The 18,777-nt window shown below is 40.0% G+C and overlaps 5 protein-coding genes across 8 annotated transcripts; 1 reads left to right on the forward strand and 4 right to left on the reverse strand.

The window, feature by feature from the left end:
* Positions 1-4,891: 4,891 nt before the first annotated feature.
* LOC132264947 (uncharacterized) lies at positions 4,892-6,313 on the reverse strand. The gene is made up of 2 exons (XM_059765296.1): positions 5,876-6,313; positions 4,892-5,805 (listed from the first exon to the last, which is right to left on the reverse strand). The coding sequence occupies exons 1-2, from the start codon at positions 6,213-6,215 to the stop codon at positions 4,892-4,894; spliced, it is 1,254 nt and encodes a 417-aa protein (XP_059621279.1). The 5' UTR covers positions 6,216-6,313.
* Positions 6,314-7,247: 934 nt separating this feature from the next.
* LOC132263321 (uncharacterized) lies at positions 7,248-8,283 on the reverse strand. The gene is made up of 2 exons (XM_059763031.1): positions 8,025-8,283; positions 7,248-7,968 (listed from the first exon to the last, which is right to left on the reverse strand). Exons 1-2 carry the CDS (start codon positions 8,257-8,259, stop codon positions 7,277-7,279), a joined length of 927 nt encoding a protein of 308 aa, XP_059619014.1. The 5' UTR covers positions 8,260-8,283; the 3' UTR covers positions 7,248-7,276.
* A 56-nt stretch (positions 8,284-8,339) lies between these two features.
* Positions 8,340-9,841, forward strand: LOC132264982 (putative nuclease HARBI1). Of its 2 annotated transcripts, XM_059765341.1 has the most exons (3): positions 8,340-8,467; positions 8,564-8,807; positions 8,867-9,841. In XM_059765341.1, the coding sequence occupies exons 2-3, from the start codon at positions 8,602-8,604 to the stop codon at positions 9,819-9,821; spliced, it is 1,161 nt and encodes a 386-aa protein (XP_059621324.1). In that variant the 5' UTR covers positions 8,340-8,467; positions 8,564-8,601; the 3' UTR covers positions 9,822-9,841. The 2 variants fall into 2 exon arrangements, with proteins under 2 accessions (XP_059621324.1, XP_059621325.1); XM_059765342.1 differs by lacking the exon at positions 8,340-8,467 and having other exon boundaries at positions 8,543-8,807.
* Positions 9,842-9,855: 14 nt separating this feature from the next.
* On the reverse strand, positions 9,856-15,985 carry LOC132264981 (uncharacterized). Of its 3 annotated transcripts, none has more exons than XM_059765338.1 (9): positions 15,546-15,985; positions 15,391-15,479; positions 14,579-14,808; positions 14,337-14,506; positions 12,794-13,014; positions 12,444-12,584; positions 11,203-11,287; positions 10,559-11,113; positions 9,857-10,484 (listed from the first exon to the last, which is right to left on the reverse strand). In XM_059765338.1, exons 1-9 carry the CDS (start codon positions 15,560-15,562, stop codon positions 10,238-10,240), a joined length of 1,755 nt encoding a protein of 584 aa, XP_059621321.1. In that variant the 5' UTR covers positions 15,563-15,985; the 3' UTR covers positions 9,857-10,237. The 3 variants fall into 3 exon arrangements, with proteins under 3 accessions (XP_059621323.1, XP_059621321.1, XP_059621322.1); XM_059765339.1 differs by having other exon boundaries at positions 9,858-10,484; positions 15,555-15,985; XM_059765340.1 differs by lacking the exon at positions 12,444-12,584 and having other exon boundaries at positions 9,856-10,484.
* Positions 15,986-16,148: 163 nt separating this feature from the next.
* LOC132264732 (uncharacterized) lies at positions 16,149-17,404 on the reverse strand. Its single transcript, XM_059765028.1, has 3 exons — positions 17,198-17,404; positions 16,597-16,712; positions 16,149-16,534 (listed from the first exon to the last, which is right to left on the reverse strand). The coding sequence occupies exons 2-3, from the start codon at positions 16,697-16,699 to the stop codon at positions 16,200-16,202; spliced, it is 438 nt and encodes a 145-aa protein (XP_059621011.1). The 5' UTR covers positions 16,700-16,712; positions 17,198-17,404; the 3' UTR covers positions 16,149-16,199.
* Between the last annotated feature and the right edge of the window lie 1,373 nt (positions 17,405-18,777).

Raw genomic sequence — 18,777 nt, forward strand, 5'->3', positions numbered from 1 at the left:
TATACTTTGTGGCAACAGCAGCGGTAGTTTGGAATGTGGACACGAATATCTCAGAAGAATGGCTACTAAACAACATTGAAGTGCCAGGAGGACGTAAAGTCCTGAAAGTTTTTCGCCTGAAGCGAAGAATCATTTCAGATTCAGGTGCTCCGGAATGGATTCCGGCAAGGAGAGTGAAGATCTTTGTGGAAGGCTATGGAGCCCCACAAAGAGTCTACTTCGACTGTATCAGCTGCCAGTCCGACTTGTTCGTGAAGCGATACATCCAGTGTGGAAATTGCTACAAATTCAACCATACGGCGAGCAGATGTGTACGAGAGAAGATATGCAAAGGATGTGGACGACCAGAGCATGAGGATTACTGTGAGACCTCGAAGTGTGCTGGATGCGGTGGTAATCATCCGACATCCTCACCCAACTGCTCAGGAAAGATAAGACAACGCAACATCAACCTAGCAATGGCGCAAGAAATGCTATCTTGGGATGAAGCGAACAGGAAATTCTCAACCCGCCGATTTGACAACAACACGTACATCAGTGTACTTAATGACAACCCTTATGCTGCCTTGGCGACGGAGGAAGACAATTTCCCGTCTTTGCCACCACCCAGAGTGAGTTATCAAACTACATCTGATACCCAGCCGAACCAACCAGTGAAGAGGAAGAACAGCCCACGTGAATCAAAGAAAGTGACTAAGAAATCATCGAAGAGGGCAAGAGCTCAAGAACAAGACCAGGACGATATGGAAGGAGTCGAAGAACACGATAACTTATCCCAGAATGCTACGCCACGGGATCGGAGTGATCTCCTCCGCCAACTTGATGATGCTCGAAACCGCTTGAGAGAAGTGCAGAACATCAATCAACAAAACGCTGCGATCATCTCTAGTCAACAAGAGCAGGAGCAATTTTTCTCGGCGAATCTCCAAAATGTGAGTGGATGCACTCACCCCCAACATCCTTCGGGATCCCAAAATGGTGCCTCCAATGGGGGACCAGGTTGACACAGGCAGGAGGAATCTTTCAATACAACTAATGTAAGTTCAAATCAACAATTTCAAGATTTTTCAATTATACAATGGAATATGAATGGCTTTTATAGCCATTTCAGTAATCTAAAAATTATAGTAAATAGAATTGAACCAGTAATTGTTTGTATACAAGAAACACTTTTAAACGATAAAAAATCACCTAAATTTAATGGATATAATATTGAATTTCAAAATTATACTGATAATCAAATAGCAAGTGGAGGAGTTTTGATAATGATAAAGGAAGGTTTTTCTTACAAGTTACATAATTTTAATACTGAATTACAAGCTATTGGAATAGAAATTGAATATCCATATAAAGTTAATATTGTCTCAATATATTTACCACCAAATGCAATGACTAATAATGAAACCAAAAGACTTAAAGATAAAATGGTGCATTTAATTAATCAAATTTCTAGTCCATTTATATTAATGGGAGATTTTAATGCGAAAAATCCCATTTGGGGAGGAGACAAAATAGATAAAAGAGGAGAAATGATTGAAAATTTAATAGATAGTTATGATTTAATATGCCTAAATGATGGCTGTGATACTCACTACTCTTTAGCTTATAACTGTTTTAGCTCAATTGATCTCACAATAACTTCTCCACAACTTGGAGGAAAAGTTGAATTCTCATGTTTAGGTGAAAATGGATCGGATCACTTTGTAATATGTATAAAACTATTAGGTACAAATATGAATATATATAAGAGAAGTAAATTTAATTTAAAGAAAGCTGATTGGGATAAGTTCAAAAGAAATATGTCAGAAGTAAATATGAAAGAAATCTTACCAACAAAGAGAATAATTGAATTTCAAGATGCCATTATAAATAGTGCGAATGATGCAATTCCACGAAATAGTAATTTAATTAATAAACCATCTTTACCATGGTTTAATAAAGAACTAAAGGAGCTAGTCAAAAAACGTAATAAGCTTAGTAATAAAGTGCAAAAAAATAAGAGAAAAGGAATAGTCTGTGATGAAATTATAGAACAATATAAAACAGTAAAATCTTTAACACAATCTAAATTAAGAAAGGCTCCATATGAAAGCTTTCAGAAATTTGTATCAGAAATTAATATATTTACAAGCCCGACTGAAGTATGGAATAAAATAGGTAGAATAATGAATAGACATAAATCAAATACCATTAAGTACCTGATTGTGGATGAAGATATTATTGATAATACTAAGGAAATTGCGCAAACTATTGCTAAACAATTTTATACAAACTCTTCAGATAAAAATTTTTCTAAGACTTTTATTGAGCGCAAATTAGAATATGAAAAGCAAGAAATTGAATTCATAAATGATAATACTGATATATATAATCAAAGATTTGAATATTTTGAACTAGAATTTGCTATTAAACAAGGTGGAAATACCTCCCCAGGCGAGGATGAAATTAGTTATGATATGTTGAAAAATCTAAGTTTATCTGATCAATTTAAACTATTAGATATTATAAATGAAATATACATTAGTGACACATTTCCGGATGAATGGAGAATGGCAATAATCATTCCTATATTAAAGCCAGGGAAGAAAGCAAGTGATCCACTTAGTTATCGACCAATATCATTGACTTCTTGTGTTGGTAAAATTATGGAGAAAATGATCAATAGAAGACTTAGTTTTTACTTAGAAGAAAACAATATTATATATCCGTATCAAGCTGGATTTAGAAAGAAAATGTCAACAATCGATCACATTGTAAGATTATCAAATGACATCCATGAAGCTTTTGCTAAAAAAGAACATGTAATAGCAGTATTTATGGATTTACAAAAGGCATATGATATGGCCTGGAAATATGAGATTCTTAAACAAATCAAAGAAATAGGAATTAAAGGTCACTTAGCCTTTTATATTAAAAACTTTTTGATGACTAGATACTTTAAAGTAGCAGTGGGAAATGAACTATCAGATACTTTTGTTTTAGAGAATGGAGTTCCTCAAGGAGCTGTAATTTCAGTTAATCTTTTTCTAATCTTCATAAATTCAATCATTAATTATTTACCTAATAATAATAATACTAAAGCTGTTATTTTTGCCGATGACATAACCATGTATGCAAATGGAAAAAATTTAGAAGATATACAAAACAGTCTCCAAATAGCGCTAAATCAGCTTGAGGAATGGTCCAATAATACAGGAGCAGTGTTTTCACCAAGCAAAACAGAAGCGATTCATTTCCAAAGAAGAGGGAAACTTATACAAAATCCTCAAATAACTATATATAATAATGTAATTGAATATAAAGAATCTCATAAGTTTCTAGGAGTATATTTTGATAGTAAATTGAACTGGAAATCCCATATTACATATATCAAAACGAAATGTAGCAGAAATCTTAATATTATCAAATGTGTCTCTAATTATCGATGGGGAGGAAACAGAAAAACTTTATTAACTTTGTACAAATCTCTAGTTTTATCTCAATTAGATTATGGATCAATAGTAATAGACTCCGGCTCCAAAAGTATTCTACAAAAGTTGGATCCAGTTCATAATTCAGGACTTAGACTCTCAATCGGAGCATTTAAGACAAGCCCCATTTATTGTATACTTTGTGAATCGGGAGTATATTCACTCCACTATCGAAGAATGTTATTAACTTTACAATATGGTATCAAAATAATGAGTCTCCAGGATCATGCAAATTACACACTTTTTATAAACTCTGATAAATTACTAGCACAAAGAGGAGTTATTTATAAATTTAAGACATTATGTAATGAACTTAAAATCCCAATAGAAAATGTACTTAAAATCAATAGAATAAGTTGGAATCCACAGTGGCCAAATCCAATTCACACAGAAATGAAATTAGTAAATAATTATCAAAAAAACATTGTAAAATATAAAAAAGAATTGGAGGAAATTTTCACTATACACAGAAATAGTAATATAATTTTTACAGACGGGTCTAAGGCCAATGAATATACAGGATTTGGGATTTATTATAATGATGAAATTTCACAGACACATAGAATTCCAAAAGAGTGCTCAATATTCTCTGCAGAAGCATATGCAGTTGAAACAGTTTTATATGAAATTAAATTGGCAGAAGACACTCAAAATGCAGAAAATATTGTAATATTCACAGATTCTCTTAGCGTGGTTCAGTCTATCCAATCGGGAGAGGCTGACAAATCTCCAATTATTGATAACATAAAATACTTAGCTAAAAACATAAACGCACAAATATCAATAATCTGGATTCCTGGTCACTCAGGAATTGACGGCAATGAAGAAGCTGATAAAGCCGCAAAGGAAGCAGTTGACCACGAAATAAATGAAAAATTCTTGATTCCAGCAGACGACTTAAAAGCTTTAGCCAAGAACAAAATAAAAGAAAAATGGAATCAAGAATGGAATAACATTGTAAATGATCCGCGCTCAGAATCTGTGAAGAGATTTCATAAGATTAAAAAGGATGTATCTCCATGGGCCACATCAATTAGAGAAAGTAGAAGAGAAGAAACAATACTTACAAGAATAAGAATTGGCCATTCAAGATTGACACATGGATATTTGATGGAAAGTGGACAAGAAAAAAATCCTCCATTATGTAATATTTGCAATGAAGTAATTACTATTGATCACATAATTTTTAAATGTAAGAAATATGAAGAAGATAGAATTAGAAATAGAATTAATCAAGACCCAATAATAGCATTAGGAAACGATGATAGTGAAATAAGGAAACTGTTAAAATTTTTCAAAGATTCAAAAATTCAACATTTATTGTAAACTTCATGCCTGTGGAAACCATCCATATGGATGACGTCCCAATAAAGTCAAATAAATAAATAAATGAACACAATAAATTCACTAAGTGCATCGATTTATTTCCTGTACATGTCCAATTTACATGTAAGTGCACTCAGCATGGTCGATTGCAAGTCCAGGAAGTCCCTGTCAGAGATTTTGGAGTTCTTCACTTGCTGTGAGATGCTCTTGAAGAAGAAATCAATATGAGTGTCGGTAATTGAATTGATTTCAGGTGGGTTTCCATCGAAGTTCCTTCGATTCGACTCATTTGGAGGCATTCTCTCATTTGGGAATCTCTCCATGTCTCTTGGGAAATCAGGAAAATCATTCATCTGATTCATGTTCGGGCCAAAATTTGGCTGCGAATCCATTTGTGACATTCTGTCTGGCATTCTGTTGTCTCTGAAATCGCCCATCATATAGTCTGGGCGATCTGGACGAAATCCTGGACCTCCCGGGCCCGAGTCCATGTTATTTGGGAAGTTTGGCATGCAGTTGTCTCTGCCGAAGTCGTTCATGTGGAAATTCTGTCGAGGCTCCGGATTTGGCGGCATATTTCTGTCCGGACCAAAGTTATTCATCGACACATTTTCCCACGGCTCAATTCGCCTGTTCATTGACATGTTTGCCCATGGTTCAATTCGCCTCTGGAAGATTTGAGGACCACCAGCAGGACGCCTGGAAAATGTCTGTGATGGCTTTGATGAAGACAACTTCCTGGTCTTGGACGGCGGACCTCCTTTATCGCCCGCCTTCGGCTTCTTCTTCACCCTCTCAGTTGGTGGCATGTTGTCGTTCTTTATCATCTGTGTGATTCGCTTCCTCACCAGCTCAACGTCAATTTTATCCTTGAGGAACAGCATTTCCTCGTAACAGAAGAACTTCTTCTTCGGGTATCCTTGCTTCACAAAATCCGGAGTTTGTAGCATAACGTACATATTCCCGAATCTCTGATACAGACTAGCAAACTTCCGCTTCACCAGGGCTCCTGAGAAGGAAGGATTTAACGCACAAAATCATACTGAATTGACTGGAAGGAAGAGATTATAAACACTCACGCTTCTTATTCATCTTGTTCGCAATTTCCTCCCACAGACGACCTTTGTATTCCGTGTCAGAGTACCTCTCGTGATTTCGATCATACAAGCAGGGATTCTTCTTCACCAACTGTATCAGAGTGAGCTGGAGATTTTGGGAGAGCAAATCTTCATCCGGTTTTATATTGTTTGTCATGCTTGTTCCATTAACACTCTTTATCACTTCAGATTTTTTCCCCTTTTCCTCCATTCTGTTCATTAATTCATCTTCATCCTGCACTAGATCTATTATGGGATCTGTTCTGGGAATCTCCACCACTGAAGCGTCCAAATTCTCCCCAATTTCATCTTTATTTTCCATGGCACAGCTTCAGTTTGTGCTTGAGATTTTCTGACACTTCTCACACTGCTGCCAACTTGTGTGCATAAAAATAAACCGGCTTCATATAAACACAAAACACTGATAGAAAAACATTGTATTTTTTGATTAAGAATTGTATTGGGGCAATTTCTCAGCGAGGATTTTCAGAATTGTCGTCTGGATTTCAATGAATTCCTCCTGAGAGATGTCAGATTTGATGATTTGTTGAGAGAGACTGGCGAAATATCGCTGCACTTCAGATTCAGTCGCATTGATTCCGGATGCAGACCGCTCGTGTTCACGACTTGTCTGCCTGTTCGGACTGAGATTTGTTCGCTCTGGCTGCGGACGCGTAGGCTGATACTGTTGAATAGGTCTTGATGGAGTTGGCTGAGAAATTGTGGCACAATTCGTCTGATAAATCGGATCATGTCCCGCTTCCGGCACTGTAGCTGGCTTGACCCTCAATTCCTCAAGGTCCGGAACCAGATTAGGGTCGTGTACATAGTTCACTATTAGCAGTTTCTCTGCGGGTGTATACTTGGACTTTGCCAGAAGACGACGCTTCACCTGATTGAATGGAATGAAGCGTGTCATGAAGTGCATGGGTTTGAAAAACCTAAACCTCTCTTTCCGTCCAAGTCTACAGCTTCTCCTTGACATATAGACTTCACCATATTTGTCAAAGAGCTCCTGGAACATGTGCTTGCAGTCAATAACTAAGAAATCAACGATGGGTTATTAATTAAAATAAGGAAAGACAGTCGAGGATCCATTTCTTACTTGGTCTTTCACACTGAATCGAGACAAGCCGCCACGATTCTTCCTGTAGACCCGCAATTCCATATCCTTCGTCTGCCGGATTGTAAAGACAGGGATAATTTTTCACGGCTTTTATCAGAGTATCTTTGAAAAAATAATCAGTCTTGTCCTTTCTTTTTCTCTTCATTTTTGATGTTGTGACTGCGAACTCAATTTCGTACTGAAGTTGGCTACACAAGTGTTGCCAACTTTGGTTGAATAAACAGCTGATTTTTGCACTGAGAAAATTTATTCAATTTCTACAGTTTATTCCCGTTGAATTTTAGAGCGTTTCTAATTGATGATTTCAGATCTGAGAAATTGGCAGACGTCAGACGAGCTCTCACCACTTGCTGTGAGACGCTATTGAAGAAAAAGTCTACTTCTTCAGCGTTCGCAGGATCCTTGCGAGGCATTTCCAGAGGCAATACCTTCTCCATCGGGATGTCTTCCTGCCACTTTCCTTGGAAATCGTTGAGACAAATGTCTTCAGCGAAGTCCTGATCTGTCGCTGGGTTAAATTTCACATTTGACGGAATTTGTTCGATCACATAAGAGTAATTGTCGCAATAAATACTATCTTCCTCATCCTCCATGGCTTCCAGGGGAGAACTGAGTGTGGTGTTGGGAAAGACAAGAGGCACAGGAACACTATTCGTCTGAGCCGACTTCTTTGTGGCTTTCTTCTTCTTTGTTTGCGGTGCTTTTGGCTGAGGCGGTGTTTCGGGAGTGTCTTCAGTTTCCTGCTCAAGTTTCACCGTCCTCAGCATCTTCCTGGCACGCTTTTGCGCACGTATTGGATCGATGTGATTCGCTAAGAACAACATGTCCTGGTAGTAAGGAAACTGCCTCCTCGGGAAGCCTTTCTTCTGAGCCTCCACACTGCTGAGCATCACGTGGTGAATCCCAAACCTGATGTACAACACTCTGTACGTCTTCGCACACTCTTTGCCTGGAAGCAGGACATTTCTGAGGATACTATACATGTGCATGAATAAGCATAATTACCACTCCGTCCCAGTCTTTCGCCAATATCATCCCAAACCTTCTTATTGGATTGCGGGTGAAAGAAGAGCTTGTGACTTCGATCGTAGAGAAAGGGAAATTCCTTCACGAGTTGAATCATCTTCCGATTGGACTCCACGTCCTTTAACATACGGACCTTCTCCCTTTTTATACCGGCGTTTGGCCGAAGAATTGTGTCATTCTGAAGGCATGGAGAATGATTTTGTCGCAATTCCATCCTTTCAGAGCCGCTGAATGACAAACACTGAAATCAAAACAATGCAACCCAGCTGAACATCTTTCTATGTTTGTCTGGTCCATTCGATGTTTTGTGCCTCCGCGACGCGTTTTTCGCAGACAATCAATTTTCAATTGCCGTTTATCGTCTTTTTGTCTGATAATACTTGTTTTTATGTTAATTCACTAGTGATACGTGTTTAGTTGAGGTAAATTCAATTCTAATACATGCTTTCCGGCATCCTTGATTGCTTTGTCGTCTGATTTTTCACTCATCCGACATGTTTTCTTTTCGTTTGACCAAGTCATCTTCCGCGAAAGACTTCTGCAAAAATAAGTGCAAATGGATCTCAACGATTACGCTCCGGTCTGGACCCGCATTGCTGGGTACATTCGTCGCCTGCCCAGGGATATTCACGTGCAGGAAAGAGATGACCGAATGATCGAATTAGCGCTGCGCGATTTGCTAACTTACGCTCTTCGGAAAGTCCACAGAATGGTTAATTTCATGGAGGACTTCCAGCATCCGTGTCACCTGCCGGAAGCCACGTAAGAGATTTTAGTAAACTTCTCCTCCCGCGATTCTTCTGAATTGTGTGCTTGTTTAGATTCCGACGACTGTTTGGCCTCCCTGCGGATCTCGTGCCTGAAGTGTTGAGGATGATTTCCTGCTATCTCAGCAAGGAGTCCTTTGATAGAACCGAGGTGGTTCCAATCTACATTCAAGTCTTGTGCGTGCTGAACTTCCTGACCATGGGCAGATATTGCATACCACGGAATATTGGTGTCTTCAAGAAGATCTCAGAGGAACAAGTGATGGGATTCGTAAGGAAGATTACTGTTGCATTGTCAGTATGCGCTGGGGCATACATTGCTAGATTTCCGACGGATCAGAACAGAGCAACAGAGCTCAAGAATCGCTTTCAAGAATGCACTCAACTTCCCGGAATTGTTGGGATTCTCGAGCGCTTCCACGTCGCCATCGTTGAGCCAACATTTAATGCGCAAGAGTTCAAAAACATGTCTGGCTATCACTCTATGATCACCCAGATTATGTGCGATGCGGACATGCGAGTCATTGGCTGTCAAGCAACTCATGGCGGCTTGTATCAAACCTCGTACATCTATGATCCCCACATCGAGAGAATGAGAGAGCTTCACGTGGAGAATCCAGAGACGTGGTTGCTGGGAAATCAGCCGTATCGCAAGGAAAAGTTTCTGATCGCGCCATTCAAGAGTCCCGCCAACGAGGCCGAGCGCAGATTCAACCGACTGTACGCCAGAGCCCGGAGCAGGATGGACAAGTGCTGGGCAATGCTCAGAGGACAGTGGAAGTGCCTATTGAATGACAAACCACTGCCATTCACTCCCGTAGAGGCGATGCACATCATCTACTCTGTGTGCATTTGCCACAATCTCCTCATAAATCACGGATACTCTTCCCGCAAAACCACTCTCGTCGACACCACTCAGCCGAGGTCTGGTCTGCGCAAGAGAGAGCCGACGTATACTGAGTCCAGAGATCGCCTGATGAAGTACATTTTGCAAAATGATATCAAGTAGAGATAAAGTTTTAAGTTAAGAGACTTTAAGAGACCACTGAAATTTGAGTTTTTCCGTTGAATTCGTTTTCCCACCGTCAGACAAACGTACAAAAGTATTTCCGTATTATACTTACTTATATTTCATCCAAAAAAATCATATTATCTCTTTCCAAATGTACATTTTTTTTCATCATACATTAAGTAAGGCAATAATTAAAGGCACTATTATTATTTGCGTTAATATAAATATTAGTCATCTTATGAGAAAGAAAAAGAAAATACTTGAATGAATTGTTGTACGTGACAAAAAATGTGAATGTGAAAAATATTAAGGGCAAAAACGCAATAAAATGCATTTCAATCCAAAGGGGAAAGAATGTTTTCAAATGGCACAATATTCGAGAGGAATTTCGAATGGTTAATAAAACACCTCCTCTAAAGATCCGTCACCATTCCCGTGAGGCAAATCTTCGCCTTCTGTCCCACAGTCTGAATCTGCGATGCCACAGGAATTATGGTGGAATTCTTGCCATTTGGTGACTCAAGATCAATCTTAACGTGTGATGAGTGTCTTTCAGCGCTTTTTGTCATAGTGGAATTTGTTGTGATTTCTTGCGAGCCATCAACAGTTGGACTGGAGCGATTCATTCCCTTCTGCAGATTTGCAACAGTTCGCTCGAGGCTGAAAGAACCAGAAAGGAAAGAGATTTATGACAAATTTGTGAAGAAATTTGTATTTTCTTGCCACAAACTCACTCCAAAATCCTCCTCTCTGCGTGTTTCTTCCCCGCAATCGCATCCTGAAGTTCTCGCCTAAGCTCCAACGTGTCCTTCTCTTGCTGCACCAAATGTCCCGACGACAGACTCTTCGTCATGCTATCCAACGGCTTATTGCTACCATTATTGAGCACTTGTGTTGCATAGAAGCGATTCTGATCGGAATTTATTGTCACCGGTTTGGCGATGCGATTCTCAAAGGCCGTCGAATACTTCTTTGCCGGCGAATTGACAATGTCAACCTCGTAAAATTCTCCATCTTCCTGCTTCACCACGCCATAATTCACATGAGCACTGTTCAGGTGTTTCTCCGCGTCCAGCGAATTGGTCTTCTGCACCTTGGCAGAATTGTTATTGTTCATTGCCACCCTCAAGGTGTGCATTTCATTCTCCATCTTCAGTACTTTATTGCTCAGCTCCTTCTTCTCCGTCCTCAAGTGTTGCATCTCCATCTTCAGCTCCTCCATCTCCCGCATCAGCTTGATCTTCATCTCACTCATGGCCCACGAGTTCTCCTCCAGCATGGATTTCACTCTGTCGAGAGAGAGAGAGAAAAAAATGCGCATTGTTTTGTGAAAAGCGCTTTTTTTTGGGGGAGAGAAATTGCCCAAATATAAACTCACTTATGAATCATCGCCTCTTCACGTATTCGAGCTCCATCGCGCACCTCGCGAATGACATCAGTCACCATTCCGGGTGTGTACATGCCTAAGAGAGAAGCAACAAAAGCGTAAACAATTTGTTAACACTCTCACTTAGACAAGATCTCCTCTTCGGCAATTTCATTTACACACTCTTCCTCAAAGCGCGGCCTTTTTTCTTCTCTATCCCCAAAAAAAAAAGACACCCAAAGAGAGTGTCTGAGAAGAAAAACTCCACTCGCCAACGTGTCTTTGGCAATATCTTGATATTTATCTGTCATATTTTGATATTGATATTCAATTAAATGTGCAAATTTGACAACACACAAAAAGTCTTAATCTGATTTTATTCGCTTCCTCAATTTCTTGAGAAGCAGAATTGAACATTTTGCTAGATAAAAGATAGAGAAATTATCACGCAATATAAAAGCGTTATTTATAGGTATAAAAGAAATCCGATAGAATTACAAAATAAACAGATTACACAAATTATAACGGATGAATATAGAGCAAAATACATAATACATAATAATAGATGGGTTTTCTTAAATGCTAATTGTGTGGCTTTTTACTTTGCAATAATAACCAATTACGATTTGTACCACTCACTTCGATAAATTATTATGAAATACGCGCGCTTTCTCTAAGCGTTGAATGTTAAAATTCATCAATTGGAAATGCAAAATTCTTTTGAATTTCATGTAACTTCTATTAATGATTATAATTCTCAAATGTGTTTTTTTACCAGAGAAAAATGCATTAGCCTTCATGCATTGCATTGCCTAAATTTGCAAACGAAATACCAATTAGCAAATCTCGCTACGCGGCATAATAAGAAAGATTGGATTAGGAATAATAAATTCAATTAACACGCGGTAAATTGGAAAAGCTAAAAACTAAAAATACGTCAAGATCGAATCTGAAGCACATTATTTATGGTTATTTGATTTTGAAATCTCGCAATATAAATGTCTTAATTTGAGTTACTTTGGTGGATAAAAGAAATAGAATGACGGCTTATTTGTTCTAAATAGTGGAATTTGCGCCGTTTTGTACCTCCCGAGAGAGATTGTATTTGAATCTTTATGATGCGTGGGTCATGTTGATTGCCATAAAATGCTTATCGTGGGAATTGAGCGCACACGCTTGTGAAGACAAGCCAGCCAAGAGACTTACGCAGAACATTGTCATGATGGGGAGAAGACGAAAAAAGAGAGATATACCTGAGTGATACGTTGGTGCTGGACTGTGTGTGCCAAAGACATAACCCAGTGGTTGACTGTGGGTGCTAAATCCACTAACGCTACTATCTCTACGGTGACGTAGACTCCAACTAGGTGCATGTTTCAAAGCCTCAATCTCAACTGAATGATCACAGAGAATAAAAATCGGGAAGAGAGAGAAAAAAACAGACAACATAAATACAAAAAAACAACAACAACAACACACAGACTGGAAAACTCTGTTGCATACAAAGTTCTTTTTTTTTATCTTGTGTGGTGAATGGCAAAGAGATAGTCTGAGAAAAGCCACAGTGGCAAATTTAAAATAAAATGCAGAGTATATATCTCACCTTTAGTCTCATGCAAATTTCGACAAATCTTCGCATTGGTATCGTGAAGCAGGGAGATTTGCTCCAACAGCGTCGCAAGCAGTTTTCCATCTTTCGCCTCAATTGCGGGACGATTGTTGGCATTGGAGTGATCACGTGAGCTGGTGGGGCTGAGCTCGTCCTCCTCGTCGCGCTCCTTCGAGTCATTGTCCGACATGCTCGTCATGCCCAAGTCACTGAATCTGCAAGTGGAGGAAGTGTGTCTCTTAGTGCGCACAGAAAACCGACCCATTGAGCAACACCACAAAACCCCAAATCAAATATCACTCTATCACAGCTATCACACCTCACCTCGGCTCTTTGCCACCCCTCTTCTTTCGCCCCACGCACGCACACGCAGCACGCCAGCGCGGACACAGTCAGCGGATTTTTCGATCAAGAGTCGCGCTCGCGAGAGGTAAAAAAGAGTCCACTTGGCGCGAAATAGTGTGGAATGGCAGATGCTTTCATGAATAATTTCCCCATAGATTTGCTGTGAGCATCAATTCCACCTTTCCCGATTCAGCGACCAGTTATACACCTACATAGTCAATGTTCTGCTTTGAATAATATATTATATTTTCAATTGTAATTTTTTTTGCCCTCGAATCACTGAAATTTCACAAAAAGACGCGCTTCTCACTATAATTTTGTTTGGCCTTGAAGAGCGGGTGTTACTAATGATATATGTATCTTGGTGAATGGCACTTCATAGAGGCCGTTAAACACATTTTATAATTCCACCGTAAAAGCATTGATTTATTTATCACACACATATTTTTGGAAATCCCGCGCCACACTGAGAAACAATTCGACATTTTCCGCAATTGCCCTTGACTGCAGTTTAACTGTTTCCATATCATCGTCATGAAAAGTTATCAAGCGAGTGATGACTGTAATCCCTCTCCAGATTGACGTTTTTAGAACATTCTGCATGATGGGCATTGTATGCTAATGCCACATGATATGTTTCACATGTAGCAGCAATGCTTGGTTTTTGCTTGTGCGCCTTCTCTTCAATGTTTATGAGTCGCTCTCTTAATTGCATTTGCAAATCAAAAATGCTTAATATCTCTCCCCGCACAGCCAAATGATAACTATACAGTTAATGGAAGACACGCTGTGTTGATTGTGATCTTGCTTAATTACCATAAATTTCACTGAATTTCAAGCATGTTACACTATATTTTTCTCCACTTCTTCGCCACCCTTCTTCCGAAATATAATTTTTCTCTGCTTTTTGAGAAACAACCTTGCGCGCATTCCACATGCTTCTCTCCACAAAGTCAGATTTCTCAACCACGAACCCCACAAACATTTATTAATCAATCGATAAGACTTGGAAACTTACGCTTGGAGGAATCAATAAGTGCCTCTGAAAGCGCGATATCTCCGTTTGGCGGCAAAACTGTGCAAATCACGCGACAGTTGATGGATTTCCGTTTGGCAAGAGCGGGAAAATATCGATTGACTTTCACACTGTGACCAGTGAAGCGCGATCGCGTCGAGGAAAACCCATTCTCACCTGTTCTTCTCCACATCCGCCGCCCCCTGGAGATTCTCCTGCAGCGACTTCGGGGCGTTCTCCCTTTCGAGCTCATTGGACGGACTGCCGAGATCCGAGCCGTGAACATGCGATGGCCCATTCTTCGACGCGTCAGGCGTGGAGAAGCTGAGCGGCGTGTGATTGTAGATCTGGCCAGAGATGGGGAGAGAGAGAGTATTAAAGTGGCATTAGGCATACACCTTTCTCACAGCGCAAAGTACCGGTTCGTAGACATTAGCTGGATACGCCTGCGACATTGTGGGAAAGATTCTCGGCGATGAATTGTTCTCGCGACTGAGAATCAGCGGCCCCGTTGCCGTGGAATTGACTATTCCACTGTCGGGATGCATGCAGTTCTCCAGCCACTGATCCAGGCTCCAATTGGTGCTGCTCCTGCCCGCCGGCTGACGATTCCTGGATGACTTCTTGCGCTTCCCAAGGCAATTTGCACCTGCCAGAGAGACAACACAGGACAGTTATCATGTGACTGACTGAGAACCTGCCGAAGAACTGTGTGTGGCATTGTTGTGAGCATGAAAACAACGTCAAGGCGCGTTTCCACGTCGAGAAGTCACAAATACTGTGATTGAATCGGAAAGGTTCTGTCTCTGTTCTAGGCAAAAATCTGCTGAAGAAGCTTTTCTTCGTCAGAATTCAAGGTTTTAAGGAACATTAGCTGATCTTTTATAGCCTATGGATCATGATTTGAAGATCAGGATCAATAACAACTGCTCATTTTAGTTCTTTTAGTCGTGAGACATGAACGAAATCCTCCCAATTCTCAAACTGAGGAATATTTTCCTTGAAATCCACTACGATTCCTATATGATCTTCACTCAAGACACCCACAAGAATCCCACCTGTCGTGACCTAGACTAGCTGTTCGTCTGCTTGAGCGTTTGCATGGAAACCCAGCGAAAAAAGTATTGATGTGCATCGAAACGCGCGTTTGTTGTGTGTTTGCCTGTGATTTCCGGTGCGATGTGCACGATTTTTTATAGCTCCCATTGCGGAATAAGGTCGTGTTACTCACCACTTTCATTTTTATCCAACGCATTGCCGGGCAAAATGCTCTCACTGCCAGCATTCTTCTCCTCTGTGCTCTTGTTGATTTTGCTCCTCCTGCAATGAGACAAATGTCCAGATCACACGTCACACATCCTGACCTCGCCTGGCGCCCCTCCTGACCTCACTGACCTGTCCATGGTGTGTCCAATTGTCCCCGAAAACAACAGCGAGAGAGTCCCTCGAAGACGGTCTTAAGAGCTTCACCTTGCAAAATTCACCCTCATTTCTCACGCTCGTCAGCCAGAAAACTTGCAACACCACAGCAATTTGATGTCCTAATTCAATTTACGCTGATTTCATTTTCATTTTCACGCAAAAAACTCGAAAAACATCAAAGTTTGCCTTGCCTTCTTTGCGAAGGTGCTTTTTTCTACCACACAAATTCACACTGGTTTTTCTCTTAGCACCACAGATATCTTCACCATAGAATTCAATCACGCTCGTATCTTGGACAAACAGAGAGTGTTCTAGTAATAAAAATAAGAGCAAATACTACAGCAAACAAAATAAAATGCCTTCTCCCCAAGCGATTGAGATTCGTCCGCACAACACCTTTTGACACATTCCACAAATTCCACGAATTCATCGCTATCCGACAACTGGAAAATTGCTATCCAAGCGCACTGGCGCCATCTAAGAACAGTGGCCGACAGCTTGCGAATTGCTTTCCAATTCGAAGCGCATTCTCTTGCCAAACGATCATCAAACGAATTAATTGAGTTTTTTATCGTTTTAATGGAAAAGTTGTATTCAATAGTTGTGATTTGTGATACATCAGTCGTCAATTGTGTGCAAAAGCCCATCTAGTGTCTTGAGACAGCTGGTGAAGCTCTTGAGATGTGCATTGATGAGATGCTCCATAAAATCATCCACTTTCTCGTCAAAATCCACATTCTTCTGCAGCGAACAGCCGCACTTCGTGTACACTTCCCAGAGTCTTGCATTCGTGTTGGGTTGGAGCATCGTCGACTGATAGGCCGTGATGTTCTTGGCTGTGGCATAGAAATCTTCCACAGTGTGCTCGAGCTCCTTTACAGCCGAAACATCTGCTTCTCGTAAACGTTTTATGTAGTATTGGCGATCTGTGGTGAATTTGCCGAGCAGAAATCCTGCAGAAGAAATTGAAAGTGGCGCTTAAATGGCTATTCAGTCCGACAGTGTGCTGACTCACCTGCAATGAGGGTGAAAAATCCAATACTGAATACGAAACTTATGCATATTCTCTTCGTGATGTACTCTCGAGCTTCTCGACCACTTGTTGCCCTCATGCTCATTGCCGTTTGGTAGCTTAAAATTCGTTGCATCGTTAGAATATTTGTACAAAGTGTCTGCTTTTCTCGGTGAATTTGCAAGGCATGCGATACATTTATTAGTAGGTGTGATCACATTGAATTTATAAATCACGGAGTGTAGCGTCCAATGCAGGGTGATTTTAGTTGGTAAAAAAGAAGAGATAAATTTAGTGAAAATATTTATCTATACACCTAATACATGTTTACACCACAAAAATTTATTTTTAGTTCACCAATAAAAATTTATTGAGTTCAAACTCTCCTTCTCTCTCTCTTCCTCCTGAGGCACTTTTTATACCATATAGAATTAGTTAATAATATGATTAATATTAGTTTAGAATTACTGAAGCCCAGCGCAAAGGTTGAAAGAATGATCCAATCAGAGAATCCTCGTTTCAGTTCAATTGGGTGGGAATTTTGTGCAGCACAATCAACACACACTCTAAAATGGTTAACTTAAATTCAGAAAATCTCATTTACACTCAGTCGATGTGAATTGATATTTAACAGATTATTCGCAGTGGAGCACAACAAATTGCACGAGAAACATCCATGACACGGTTGACGCTAAACAGCGGATCGATGGCGGAGATATTTGCTAATAATCGCGAATGAATGGGGAGAATGAAGTGATTTTGAGAAAATTCCTCGGGAAGAATTCTCGCCTTTCACCGGTTCACTATAGTTCTGCGGAGCGACTGTTTGTAAGAAGATATTAGAGTTATATTGAGAGCGTGCTCGTCAGAAACACACATATATAGTTATAAATATATTCACGTACGCAGTGACATACAGATGTGATTGTCACGAAATTGCCTCTTAAAAGCCCCACACATGGAACAATACGCAGGTTTTGTGAGGTCATTCGACCGCCGAGCCTCCTGTCCACTCCTTTGACTGCTCAGCAGAAATTCCCGCGCTGGAGAACATCGGGCGGAAATCCATGAAATCCATGAATTACTCATGAGGCTGACGTCCGAGCATTTTGCAAAGTGCTTCAGCATGAAATCCGTCTGCATACTCTCAACGTGTCGGGATGAATTTTTCAGCAAAAAGCGCATATTATCCACATATTTCTTTGTCAAAGGCCTATTTTTAGGCCTGTGCTATATTTAAATCTCGCGAGCACGCGACTTTTTGAACCGCCGCGACGGACTAATGATTCTCCTCGTACTCACAACTGCACATGTGCCACTGTCGCCTTTACTATTAAACCATCTTCTCTGGATAATAAGGTTTTTTTTTTCTTTTCCTCCACTTTCTGCTGTACGGTTTCCTTTCTCAACACGTGTTTTCCACAACACAGCGATCAACAGTGTGTTGTGAAAATAAACAACGCGTTAGCGGAATGAGCATGAGTGAAAATTTTTACTTTTGGGACTTGAGAAATGACGATGTTTTGACGATAAATTGTATTGAGTAAGGTTGAGAGGAGTTTCAGAGCTCAATTTTGAAGGAGTATATATAATCCAGTGTGAAATGCGGACATCGCAATTTCACTTTTGGTGGCTCTGATACACTCGCCGCCACCCTTCGAGCACATATAATCATTCTGCTGGTCAGACATTCGCGAGACGAGGCGCCTTAACCCTCTAATCCAAATACTTCACCCATGTTTACACATTCGGTGGAAAAGGTCTTCTGGATTTGTGTTATGTAATATATACAATTATGTCACCCACTAATATGATTAGTGTGTGTCTTTTGGAACCTTTGGTCTTCAATATATCAACTCAGTTCTTTTCGATCAACGGTGGAAGACGGTCAAGAGAGTCTCTCCAAAAGGCCGTCCATGGAAGGAATTCACTTTAATGCGTCGAGAAGTGCTGCTGATGTGTTGGTCGCGATGTAATTAGGCAGATAGTGTGATTAATCTCATGGGAAAACCATTCTTTTCGTGCGCTTTCACTCCTCCATGTTCCGTGTAATCGATGCAAATTGGACAGTGCATAATCTACAATGTGGCGGTTTATAAATAGACAATCGATAAAATTAATTAAATTAGTGTAAATGCGATACATTAGCCACTAAGTTTCATGTTACATGTTCATTTGGATGAC

Source organism: Phlebotomus argentipes, unplaced genomic scaffold (genome assembly GCF_947086385.1).
Source record: "Phlebotomus argentipes unplaced genomic scaffold, Phlebotomus argentipes genome assembly contig_2, whole genome shotgun sequence".
Taxonomy (NCBI): domain Eukaryota; kingdom Metazoa; phylum Arthropoda; class Insecta; order Diptera; family Psychodidae; genus Phlebotomus; species Phlebotomus argentipes.

Coding starts and splice junctions, on each gene's coding strand:
- LOC132264947 (XM_059765296.1), bottom strand. CDS start 6,215: ATGGAAAATAAAGATGAAATTGGGGAGAATTTGGACGCTTCAGTGGTG. Junction 5,806..5,875: donor GAACAAGATGAATAAGAAGC/GTGAGTGTTTAT, acceptor CTTCCTTCTCAG/GAGCCCTGGTGAAGCGGAAG.
- LOC132263321 (XM_059763031.1), bottom strand. CDS start 8,259: ATGGAATTGCGACAAAATCATTCTCCATGCCTTCAGAATGACACAATT. Junction 7,969..8,024: donor CGAAAGACTGGGACGGAGTG/GTAATTATGCTT, acceptor TCCTGCTTCCAG/GCAAAGAGTGTGCGAAGACG.
- LOC132264982 (XM_059765341.1), top strand. CDS start 8,602: ATGGATCTCAACGATTACGCTCCGGTCTGGACCCGCATTGCTGGGTAC. Junction 8,808..8,866: donor TGTCACCTGCCGGAAGCCAC/GTAAGAGATTTT, acceptor GTGCTTGTTTAG/ATTCCGACGACTGTTTGGCC.
- LOC132264981 (XM_059765338.1), bottom strand. Junction 14,507..14,578: donor CAGCTAATGTCTACGAACCG/GTACTTTGCGCT, acceptor ATCTCTGGCCAG/ATCTACAATCACACGCCGCT. Junction 10,485..10,558: donor GCAGAGAGGAGGATTTTGGA/GTGAGTTTGTGG, acceptor TGGTTCTTTCAG/CCTCGAGCGAACTGTTGCAA.
- LOC132264732 (XM_059765028.1), bottom strand. CDS start 16,699: ATGAGCATGAGGGCAACAAGTGGTCGAGAAGCTCGAGAGTACATCACG. Junction 16,535..16,596: donor ATTTTTCACCCTCATTGCAG/GTGAGTCAGCAC, acceptor TTTCTTCTGCAG/GATTTCTGCTCGGCAAATTC.